The sequence below is a fragment of the Oncorhynchus gorbuscha genome, unplaced genomic scaffold, assembly GCF_021184085.1.
Source record: "Oncorhynchus gorbuscha isolate QuinsamMale2020 ecotype Even-year unplaced genomic scaffold, OgorEven_v1.0 Un_scaffold_3389, whole genome shotgun sequence".
Taxonomy (NCBI): domain Eukaryota; kingdom Metazoa; phylum Chordata; class Actinopteri; order Salmoniformes; family Salmonidae; genus Oncorhynchus; species Oncorhynchus gorbuscha.
Genome location: NW_025747639.1, coordinates 37,501 through 49,974, shown reverse-complemented (window position 1 = coordinate 49,974; position 12,474 = coordinate 37,501). Strand labels below are relative to the sequence as shown.

The 12,474-nt window shown below is 46.2% G+C and overlaps 1 protein-coding gene across 1 annotated transcript; it reads right to left on the bottom strand.

The window, feature by feature from the left end:
- Window positions 1–2,837: 2,837 nt before the first annotated feature.
- On the bottom strand, window positions 2,838–12,004 carry LOC124027620 (DNA polymerase theta-like; the record flags this gene model as incomplete). The annotated part of the gene is made up of 5 exons (XM_046339988.1): window positions 11,716–12,004; window positions 9,704–9,815; window positions 6,864–6,961; window positions 3,382–3,464; window positions 2,838–2,940 (listed from the first exon to the last, which is right to left on the bottom strand). Coding segments are annotated over exons 1-5 (439 nt in total), but the record flags the coding sequence as incomplete, so codon positions are not given.
- Between the last annotated feature and the right edge of the window lie 470 nt (window positions 12,005–12,474).

Sequence of the window (12,474 nt, the reverse complement as noted above, 5' to 3'; positions counted from 1 at the left end):
GGTGTGATGTTAGCTACCTGTTTCCCTGGTGTGTGATGTTAGCCACCTGTTTCCTGGTGTGTAATGTTGGGGCTACCTGTTTCCTGGTGTGTGGATGTCAGCTACCCGTTTCCTGGTGTTGGATGTCAGCTACCTGTTTCCTGGTGTGTGATGTTAATGTTACTACTTTCCTGTCGTTTTTGTGTGTGATTTAGCTACCGGTGTGTGTGATGTTAGCTACCTGTTTCCTGGTGTTGGTGTGTGATGTTAGGCCACCTGGTTTCCTGGTGTGTGATGTTAGGTACCTGTTTCCTGGTGTGTGGTGTTAGCTGACCTGTTTGCTGGCTGTTGCGTGTGTGATGTTAGCTACCTGTTTCCTGGTGTGTGATGCTAGCCACCTGTTTTCTGGTGTTGGTGTGTGATGTTAGCTACCTGTTTCCTGGTGTGTGATGCTAGCTACTCTGTTTTCTGGTGTTGGTGTGTGATGTTAGCTACCTGTTTCCTGGTGTGTGATGCTAGCTACCTGTTTTCTGGTGTTGGTCTGTGATGTTAGCTTACCTGTTTCCTGGTGTGTGATGCTAGCTACCTGTTTCCTGGTGTGATGTTAGCTACCTGTTTTCTGGTGCTGGTGTGTGATGTTAGCTACCTGTTTCCTGGTGTTGGCGTGTGATGTTAGCTACCTGTTTCCTGGTCTGTGAAGTGTTAGCTACCTGTTTCCTGGTCTGCAGATGTTAGCTACCTGTTTCCTGGTGTGTGATGTTAGCCACCTGTTTCCTGGTGATGTTAGCTACCTGTTTCTGGTGTGTGATGTCAGCTATCTTGTTTCCTGGTGTGTGATGTCAGCTTACCTGTTTCCCTGGTCTGTGATGTTAGCTACCTGTTTCCTGGTGTGTGATGTTAGCTACCTGTTTCTGGTGTGATGTTAGCTACCTGTTTCCTGGCGTGTGATGTTAGCCACCTGTTTCCTGGTGTGTGATGTCAGCTACCCGTTTCCTGGTCTGTGATGTCAGCTACCTGTTTCCTGGTGTGTGATGTCAGCCACCTGTTTCCGGTGTTGGTGTGTGATGTTAGCTACCTGTTTCCTGGTGTGTGATGTTAGCTACCTGTTTCCTGGTGTGTGATGTTAGCTACCTGTTTCCTGGTGTGTGATGTTAATCAGTTTCTACCTGTTTCCTGGTGTTGGTGTGTGATGTCAGCTACCTGTTTCTGGTGTGTGATGTTAGGTCTGTGATGTTAGCTACCTGTTTCCTGGTGTGTGATGTTAGCCACATGTTTCCTGGTCTGTGATGGTTAACTACTCTCGTTTCCTGGTGTGTGTGATGTCACCACCTGCTTCCTGGTGTGTGATGTTGGGCCACCTGTTTCCTGGTGTGTGATGTTAGGCCACCTGTTTCCTGGTGTGTGATGTTAGCTACCTGTTTTCTGGTGTTGGTGTGATGATGTTAGGTACCTGTTTTTCTGGTGTGTGATGTTAGCTACCTGTTTTCCTGGTGATGTTAGCTAATCTGTTTCCTGGTGTGTGATGTTAGCTACCTGTTTTCTGGTGTTGGTGTGTGATGTTAGCTACCTGTTTCCTGGTGTGTGATGTTAGCTACCTGTTTCCTGGTGTTGGTGTGTGATGTTAGCTACCTGTTTCCTGGTGATGTTAGCTACCTGCTCTTGTTGTGATGTTAGCTACCTGTTTCCTGGTGTGATGTTAGCCACCTGTTCTGCGTGATGTTAGCTACCTGTTCCTGGTGTGGTGTTAGCTACCTGTTTCCTGGTGTGTGATGTTAGCTACCTGTTTCCTGGTCTGTGATATTAGCTACCTGTTTCCTGGTGTAGCTGGGTGCTGTTGATGTTAGGTAGGTATCTCCTCCTCCCCAGCAGAGTCTGGACAAAAACCCTTCTTCACACAGCTACGCACTGTCTCCTTTCAGGAACCTATGGATACCTGGACAAACACACAGTAAATCACACACTGCCTCCTTCCAGGAACCTATGGATACCTGGACAAACACACAGTAAATCACACACTGTCTCCTTCAGGAACCTATGAATACCTAGACAAACACACAGTAAATCACACACTGTCTCCTTCAGGAACCTATGAATACCTAGACAAACACACAGTAAATCACACACTGTCTCCTTCAGGAACCTATGAATACCTAGACAAACACACAGTAAATCACACAGCTCCATTTTCATCAAGCAGAAAAGCTAATGTTGCTGTAGTCACACACACACACACACACACACACACACACACACACACACACACACACACACACACACACACACACACACACACACACACACACACACACACACACACACACACACACACACTCACTCTCATACACACTCACTCTCACACACACTCACTCTCACACACACTCACCTCAGATCAGAGTGTACCTTGTATCGGTCCCAAAGCTCTCGATATAAGCACCTGCATCGTCCCTCCTCGATCCCCATCTGCTCCCCCAGAGACGGCTCCCATCCCATAGATTATACCATAACATATCTACACACACACACAATATAATGAACAAACATCAATGGAAACATCCCATAGATTATACCATAACATACTTCCAATATCACACACACACATTACACACACACATCATGACACACACACACACACACACACACACACACACACACACACACACACACACACACACACACACACACACACACACACACACACACACACACAATATAATGACCAAACATCAAGTTGGAAAAAAAAGAAAAGGGTGGTTAGTTACCCTAGTGGGGACATCTCAAAGATGCCCACAATGGCTGCTTTGGGGTTTAATGGATATACATGTTAGGTCCCCACAAGGCAAAACACATGCTGTGTGTACCTGCTCTAGCCTGTTGTCTCAGGGTGTCGTCTACAGTCTCCAGGTCAATGTTCTTCCACTCAGCAGCGATACAGCGGAACACATCAGCTCCTCCATTCAACACCTGACACACGTTTGGACAAGGTCAGATGAAAGTAGTGTGTGTCTGTGTCCGTGTGTGTCTGTGTCTGTGTGTCTGTGTGTGTGTGTGTGTGTGTGTGTGTCTGTGTGTCTCTGTGTATGTGTGTGTCTGTGTCTGTGTGTGTGTGTGTCTGTGTGTCTCTGTGTATGTGTGTGTCTGTGTCTGTGTGTCTGTGTGTCTCTGTGTGTGTGTCTCTGTGTGTGTGTGTCTGTGTCTGTGTGTCTCTGTGTGTCTGTGTCTGTGTGTCTCTGTGTGTCTCTGTGTGTGTGTGTGTGTGTCTGTGTGTCTGTGTGTCTCTGTGTGTGTGTGTGTCTCTGTGTGTGTGTGTCTGTGTCCGTGTGTATGTGTGTGTCTGTGTCTGTGTCTGTGTGTCTCTGTGTGTGTGTGTCTGTGTGTCTCTGTGTGTGTCTCTGTGTGTGTGACCTGTAGCAGACGTTTATCCTTAGAGAGGTGAGCCAACACTCTGAGCTCCAACTGGGAATAATCTGCTGCTAATACCATCCCTCCTGGAGAGGGGAGAGAGAGAGGAGGTAAGGAGAGAGAGAGGAGGTAAGGAGAGAGAGAGGAGGTAAGGAGAGAGGGAATGGAGGTAAGGAAGAGAGAGGAGGTAAGGAGAGAGAGAGGAGGTAAGGAGGAGAGAGAGGAGTGTAAGAGAGAGAGAGGTAAGGAGCATAGAGAGAGAGAGGAGAGGTAAAGAGAGAGAGAGAGGTAAGGAGCGATAGAGAGGAGAGGTAAGGAAGAGAGAGAGGAGAGGTAAGGAGTTTATAGAGAGAGAGAGAGAGAGAGAGAGAGAGAGAGGAGAGGTAAGAGAGAGAGAGGAGAGGTAAGGACCGAGAGAGGAGAGGTAAGGAGAGAGAGAGGAGAGGTAAGGAGCGATAGAGGGAGAGGTAAGGAGAGAGAGGAGAGGTAAGGAGCGATAGAGAGAGAGAGAGAGAGAGAGAGAGGAGAGGTAAGGAGAGAGAGAGGAGAGGTAAGGAGCGATAGAGAGAGGGGGGAGAGGTGAGGAGAGAGAGAGAGGGGGATAAGGAGAGAGAGGAGAGCGTGGGGGTGACAGGGAGGGGAGAGGGATGGATAGACAGAGGTAGGGGCAGAGTGGGGAGAAAGAAAGAGAGAGAGAGAAGGGGGAGGGGAGAGCAAGAGAGAGGGAGAGAGAATTTGGACAGCACGGGAGAGAGAAAAGCATACCAATTAGGATCTGGCAGAAAATACTTGAATCAGTCATAGAGCCCATTGCCCTTTATGGTTGTGGGGTCTGGGGTCCGCTCACCAACCAAGAATTCACAAAATACGACAAACACCAAATTGAGACTGCAAAAAATATCCTCAGTGGACAACGTAGAACACCAAATAATGCAGAAAATAATTAGGCCGATACCCACTAATTATCAAAATCCAGAAAATAGCCGTTAAATTCTACGACCACCTAAAAGGAAGCGATTCACAAACCTTCCATAACAAAGCCATCACCTACAGAGAGATGAACCTGGAGAAGAGTCCCCTCAGCAAGCTGGTCCTGGGGCTCTGTTCACAAACAGACCCCACAGAGCCCCAGGACAACAACATAATTAGACCCAACCAAATCATGAGAAAACAAAAAGATAATTACTTGACACATTGGAAAGAATTAACCAAAAAATCAGCACTCTGCCCACAAAATGAGGTGGAAACTGAGCTGCACTTCCTAACCTCCTGCCAAATATGTATGACCATATTAGAGAGACATATTTTCCTCAGATTACACAGACCCACAAACAGTTTGATAACCTCCCATATCTACTGGGTGAAATACCACAGTGTGCCGTCACAGCAGCAAGATTTGTGACCTGTTGTCACAAGAAAAGGGCAACCAGTGAAGAACAAACACCATTGTAAATACAACCCATATTTATGTTTATTTATTTTCCCTTTTGTACTTTAACTATTTGCACATCATTACAACACTGTATACAGACATAATATAACATTTGAAATATCTTTATTCTTTTGGAACTTTTGTGAGTTTAATGTTTACTGTTCATATTTTTATACTTCTGTATATTATCTAGTTGCTTTGGCAATGTAAACATATGTTTCCCCTGACAATAAAGGCTTTTACATGTTAAATTGAATTGGGGGGGGGGTGAAATTAGGAATAACACAAAGGTCCTATGTGGCTCAGTCAGTAGAGCATGGAGCTTATCCATCAAGGGTTGCGGGTTCAACTCCCGCTGGGGTTACCATTTGTAAAATGTATACACGCATGACTGTTAATCGCTTTGGATAAAAGCATCTGACACACACAGGTAGGGTTGGATAGTGGGCCCTCTTGGCCCAAAGACTATTTACCATTGAGGCCTTTCACCATTTTGAAGTAGTCAACTGGATCACAGAAATATTGCAGCTATTCAATACAACTTCAGGAATGACAGGGTGCTTCAAATAGGATGGACAGACAGGCAGGCGGATGGACAGACAGGCAGGCGGATGGACAGACACACGGGCGGATGGACAGACAGGCAGGCGGATGGACAGACACACGGGCGGATGGACAGACAGGCAGGCGGGCAAGCAGGTACCATTAGTATCGACTCTCTGTGGCCTGGCAGTAAGCTGTCTGACATGGTACCATTAGTATAGACTCTCTGTGGCCTGTCTGACATGGTAGCATTAGTATAGACTCTCTGTGGCCTGGCAGTAAGCTGCCTGACATGGTACCATTAGTATAGACTCTCTGTGGCCTGTCTGACATGGTACCATTAGTATAGACTCTCTGTGGCCTGGCAGTAAGCTGCCTGACATGGTACCATTAGTATCGACTCTCTGTGGCCTGTCTGACATGGTACCATTAGTATAGACTCTCTGTGGCCTGTCTGACATGGTACCATTAGTATAGACTCTCTGTGGCCTGGCTGACATGGTACCATTAGTATAGACTCTCTGTGGCCTGTCTGACATGGTACCATTAGTATAGACTCTCTGTGGCCTGGCAGTAAGCTGCCTGACATGGTACCATTAGTATCGACTCTATGTGGCCTGGCAGTAAGCTGCCTGACATGGTACCATTAATATAGACTCTCTGTGGCCTGTCTGACATGGTACCATTAGTATAGACTCTCTGTGGCCTGGCTGACATGGTACCATTAGTATAGACTCTCTGTGGCCTGGCTGACATGGTACCATTAGTATAGACTCTCTGTGGCCTGTCTGACATGGTACCATTAGTATAGACTCTCTGTGGCCTGGCTGACATGGTACCATTAGTATCTCTGTGGCCTGTCTGACATGGTACCATTAGTATAGACTCTCTGTGGCCTGTCTGACATGGTACCATTAGTATAGACTCTCTGTGGCCTGCCTGACATGGTACCATTAGTATAGACTCTCTGTGGCCTGTCTGACATGGTACCATTAGTATAGACTCTCTGTGGCCTGTCTGACATGGTACCATTAGTATAGACTCTCTGTGGCCTGCCTGACATGGTACCATTAGTATAGACTCTCTGTGGCCTGTCTGACATGGTACCATTAGTATAGACTCTCTGTGGCCTGTCTGACATGGTACCATTAGTATAGACTCTCTGTGGCCTGCCTGACATGGTACCATTAGTATAGACTCTCTGTGGTCTGTCTGACATGGTACCATTAGTATAGACTCTCTGTGGCCTGTCTGACATGGTACCATTAGTATAGACTCTCTGTGGCCTGCCTGACATGGTACCATTAGTATAGACTCTCTGTGGCCTGTCTGACATGGTACCATTAGTATAGACTCTCTGTGGCCTGTCTGACATGGTACCATTAGTATAGACTCTCTGTGGCCTGTCTGACATGGTACCATTAGTATAGACTCTCTGTGGCCTGCCTGACATGGTACATGGTACCATTAGTATAGCCTGGCAGTAAGCTGTGAAAGGTGGAGGAGTTACCTGTGAAAGGAACAAAGGCGTGTCTCATGCTGACGGAGAAGGCCACGGCCCCTTCAGGAGGAGGAGCTGGAGGTCTGATCAGCCTGGAACGGCCCCGACTGAGAAGGAAGAACATCATGAGCTTATTCTGTGGATTGTTTTTAAGCACCCAGGCCTACAGTCGGGAGGCCTGGAATATGAGCAGCAGCAAATACCAAACAGGTGATTGTTGAGCTGCGGCTGTTAGTGAGCATACAAATACACTTGTGGGTAAACAGTTTGGCTAGGCCTACTGAAAAGAGGAGAAACTCATCTGTCCGTAGCTACCAAAGCTATTTCTCAACTCCCAAAATTTTGTAAACAGCACCATTTTAGCCTACAGCCGGAATGTCTTGTATTGAGCCTGAATGGACATATCATTGGGTGAGTCAATGAGTGGACATATCATTGGGTGAGTCAATGAGTGGACATATCATTGGGTGAGTCAATGAGTGGACATATCATTGGGTGAGTCAGTGAGTGGACATATCATTGGGTGAGTCAGTGAGTGGACATATCATTGGGTGAGTCAATGAGTGGACATATCATTGGGTGAGTCAGTGAGTGGACATATCATTGGGTGAGTCAATGAGTGGACATATCATTGGGTGAGTCAATGAGTGGACATATCATTGGGTGAGTCAGTGAGTGGACACCCAAAAGTACTCGTTACATTTTGAATGCTTTGGACAGGAAAATGGGCCAATTTGCGCACTTGGTTATCCCTACTGCCTCTGATCTGTCAGACTCAATAAACAGAAATGCAGCTTTTGTAAATGATGTCTGAGTGTTGGAGTGTGTCCCTGGCTATCTGTAATAATGTCTGAGTGTTGGAGTGTGTCCCTGGCTATCTGTAATGATGTCTGAGTGTTGGAGTGTGACCCTGGCTATCTGTAATGATGTCTGAGTGTTGGAGTGTGTCCCTGGCTATCTGTAATAATGTCTGAGTGTTGGAGTGTGTCCCTGGCTATCTGTAATGCTGTCTGAGTGTTGGAGTGTGTCCCTGGCTATCTGTAGTGATGTCTGAGTGTTGGAGTGTGCCCCTGGCTATCTGTAATGATGTCTGAGTGTTGGAGTGTGTCCCTGGCTATCTGTAATAATGTCTGAGTGTTGGAGTGTGTCCCTGGCTATCTGTAATGATGTCTGAGTGTTGGAGTGTGTCCCTGGCTATCTGTAATGATGTCTGAGTGTTGGAGTGTGTCCCTGGCTATCTGTAATGATGTCTGAGTGTTGGAGTGTGTCCCTGGCTATCTGTAATGATGTCTGAGTGTTGGAGTGTGCCCCTGGCTATCTGTAATGATGTCTGAGTGTTGGAGTGTACCCCTGGCTATCTGTACATTTTAAAACAAGAAAATGGTGCTGTCTGCTTTGCTTAATTTAAGGAATTTGAAATGATTTATATATTTGATAAATTACATTTACTTTTAATAGTTAAATATATTTAGAACCAAATACTTTCTGACTTTTCCTGAAGTAGTATTTTACTGGGTGACTTTTACTTGAGTAACTTTCTATGAAGGTATCTTTACTTTTACTACAGTATGACTATTGGGTACTGGTTATTCCCACCCAGTCCGGCATCCATCTTGTCAAGGTTAGGATTAGTAGTTACAGATAGTTTAACAGTATAATAAATAAATAAATAGTTATTCCCATCCAGTCCGGCAGCCATCTTGTCAAGGTTAGTAGTTATAAATTGCTATTCCCACCCAGTCCGGCAGCCATCTTGTCAAGGTTAGTAGTTATAAATTGCTATTCCCACCCAGTCCGGCAGCCATCTTGTCAAGGTTAGTAGTTATAAATTGCTATTCCCACCAAGTCCGGCAGCCATCTTGTCAAGGTTAGTAGTTATAAATTGCTATTCCCACCAAGTCCGGCGGCCATCTTGTCAAGGTTAGGATTAGTAGTTACAGATAGTTTAACAGTATAATAAATAGTTATTCCCACCCAGTCCGGCGGCCATCTTGTCAAGGTTAGTAGTTATAAATTGCTATTCCCACCAAGTCCAGGCGGCCATCTTGTCAAGGTTAGGTCATTAGTAGTTACAGATAGTTTATAGTCAGTACATTAATAAATAGTTATTCCCACCCAGTCCGGTGGACCATCTTGTCAAGGTTAGTAGTTATAAATTGCTATTCCCACCCAGTCCGGCAGCCATCTTGTCAAGTGTTAGTAGTTATAAATTGCTATTCACCAAGTCCTGTAGCAGTGGCCATCTTGTCAAGTGTTGGATTAGTAGTTACAGATAGTTTTTAACAGTATAATAAATAGTTATTCCCACCCAGTGTGTGCAGCTGTAGCATCTTGTCAGCAGGTTAGTAGTTATAAATTCTATTCCTACCTGTAGCAGTCCGGCAGCCATCTTGTCATCCAGGTTAGTAGTTATAAATTGCTATTCCCAGCAAGTCCTGTAGCAGTGTGTGCCATCTTGTCAAGGTTAGGATTAGTAGTTACAGATAGTTTAACAGTATAATAAATAGTTATTCCCACCCAGTCCGGCGGCCATCTTGTCAAGGTTAGGATTAGTAGTTACAGATAGTAAACAGTATAATAAATAATTATTCCCACCAAGTTCGGCGGCCATCTTGTCAAGGTTAGTAGTTATAAATTGCTATTCCCACCAAGTCCGGCGGCCATCTTGTCAAGGTTAGGCAGTTAGTGTGTTACCAGATAGTTTAACAGTATAATAAAGAGTTATTCCCACCCAATCTGGCGGCCATCTTGTCAAGGTTAGGGTTAGTAGTTATAAATAGCTATTCCCACCCAGTCCGGCGGCCATCTTGTCAAGGTTAGGGTTAGTAGTTATAAATAGTTATTCCAACCCTGTCCGGCGTCCATCTTGTGAGGGCGGGCTCTCCTCCACCACAGAGGCCATCTGGATCTCAAAGTCCTTCGGAACGTTCTGGATGTTTGGCTCTGTGAAGCTCACTCTGCCTGTGCACAGACACGCAGACAGACACGCAGACAGACGTATAAATGATCAGTGTGTGTCTACATTACATTGTAGTCATCCATCAGTACATTCATCTCCAGATAGCTAGGTGGACCAGTCATAGTCAGTACATTCACCTCCAGATAGCTAGGTGGACCAGTCATAGTCAGTACATTCATCTCCAGATAGCAGGTGGACCTGTCAGTGTAGTGTTTGGACCAGTCAGTGTCAGGACATTCATCTCCAGATAGCTAGGTGGACCTGTAGCAGTGTAGTCTGTAGCATTCATCTCCAGATAGCTAGTGTGGACCAGCATACCTGTCAGTGTGTGTGTTACATTAGCATCTCCAGATACCTAGCAGTGTGGACCAGTCATAGTCAGTACATTCATCTTCAGATAGCTAGTGTGTGTTACCAGTAGCATAGTCAGTACATTCATCTCCAGATAGCTAGTGTGGTTACCTGTCATTGTTCTGTAGCATTCATCTCCAGATAGCTAGTGTGGACCAGTCATAGTCAGTACATTAATCTCCAGATAGCAGTGTGGACCAGTCATAGTCAGTACATTCATCTCCAGATAGCTAGGTGTACCAGTCATAGTTACATTCATCTCCAGATAGCTAGTGTGGACCAGTCATAGTCAGTACATTCATCTCCAGATAGCTAGGTGGACCAGTCATAGTCAGTACATTCATCTACAGATAGGTTACCTGTAGCAGTGTGTGTGTGTGTTACCTGTAGCAGTGTGTGTTACCTGTAGCAGTGTGTGTTACCTGTAGCAGTGTGTGTGTTACCTGTAGCAGTGTGTGTGTTTGTTACCTGTAGCAGTGTGTGTTTGTTACCTGTAGCAGTGTGTGTGTGTTTGTTACCTGTAGCAGTGTGTGTGTGTTACCTGTAGCAGTGTGTGTGTGTTACCTGTAGCAGTGTGTGTGTGTTACCTGTAGCAGTGTGTGTGTGTTACCTGTAGCAGTGTGTGTGTGTTACCTGTAGCAGTGTGTGTTTGTTACCTGTAGCAGTGTGTGTTTGTTACCTGTAGCAGTGTGTGTTTGTTACCTGTAGCAGTGTGTGTGTGTTTGTTACCTGTAGCAGTGTGTGTGTGTTTGTTACCTGTAGCAGTGTGTGTGTGTTACCTGTAGCAGTGTGTGTGTGTTACCTGTAGCAGTGTGTGTTACCTGTAGCAGTGTGTGTGTTACCTGTAGCAGTGTGTGTGTTACCTGTAGCAGTGTGTGTGTTACCTGTAGCAGTGTGTTTGTTACCTGTAGCAGTGTGTGTGTGTTACCTGTAGCAGTGTGTTACCTGTAGCAGTGTGTGTTACCTGTAGCAGTGTGTGTTACCTGTAGCAGTGTGTGTTACCTGTGTGTGTTACCTGTAGCAGTGTGTGTTACCTGTAGCAGTGTGTGTTACCTGTAGCAGTGTGTGTGTTACCTGTAGCAGTGTGTGTGTGTTACCTGTAGCAGTGTGTGTTACCTGTAGCAGTGTGTGTTACCTGTGTGTGTTACCTGTAGCAGTGTGTTACCTGTAGCAGTGTGTTACCTGTAGCAGTGTGTGTGTTACCTGTAGCAGTGTGTGTGTTACCTGTAGCAGTGTGTTTGTTACCTGTAGCAGTGTGTTTGTTACCTGTAGCAGTGTGTTTGTTACCTGTAGCAGTGTGTGTTACCTGTAGCAGTGTGTTTGTTACCTGTAGCAGAGTGTGTTACCTGTAGCAGTGTGTTACCTGTAGCAGTGTGTTACGTGTAGCAGTGTGTTACCTGTAGCAGTGTGTTTGTTACCTGTAGCAGTGTGTGTTACCTGTAGCAGTGTGTGTTACCTGTAGCAGTGTGTGTTACCTGTAGCAGAGTGTGTTACCTGTAGCAGTGAGTGTGTTACCTGTAGCAGAGTGTGTTACCTGTAGCAGTGTGTTACCTGTAGCAGTGTGTGTCTGGGAGACAGGATGTATTCTATCCATAACCAGCAGGGGGTGATGTCGTTTCTCTCTCTGCAGGGGAAACACCACCGTTGTCAAGGCGTTGGTGATCCTCCTCCACTCCAGAATCACCCCCGGCAACGGGTGGAGGGAACTGAGCTTCTCCAGGATGTCCTGATGATGTCACCTTTTATTCACATATGATGTCACAGAGCAGGACCAATAACTTCACTGTCTGTCTGTCTGTCTGTCTGTCTGTCTGTCTGTCTGTCTGTCTGTCTGTCTGTCTGTCTGTCTGTCTGTCTGTCTGTCTGTCTGTCTGTCTGTCTGTCTGTCTGTCTGTCTGTCTGTCTGTCTGTCTGTCTGTCTGTCTGTCTGTCTGTCTGTCTGTCTGTCTGTGTCTGTCTGGTGGTACTGAACGGTTTCCCCAACCCGGCGCGTCCTGTTCCTCTCCTGCTGTACCCCAGGGTCTTCTTACCCCTCCCCCCACTCAAATCACAGCTGGGAGGCAGGCGCAGCTCACGGAACAACACCTGACACACAGAGACACACACACAGAGACAGACACCCACACACAGAGACAGACACCCACACACAGAGACAGACACCCACACACAGAGACAGACACCCACACACAGAGACAGACACCCACACACACACACCCACACACAGAGACAGACACCCACACACACCCACACACAGAGACAGACACCCACACAGACACAGACACACCCACACAGACACACACACACAGAGAT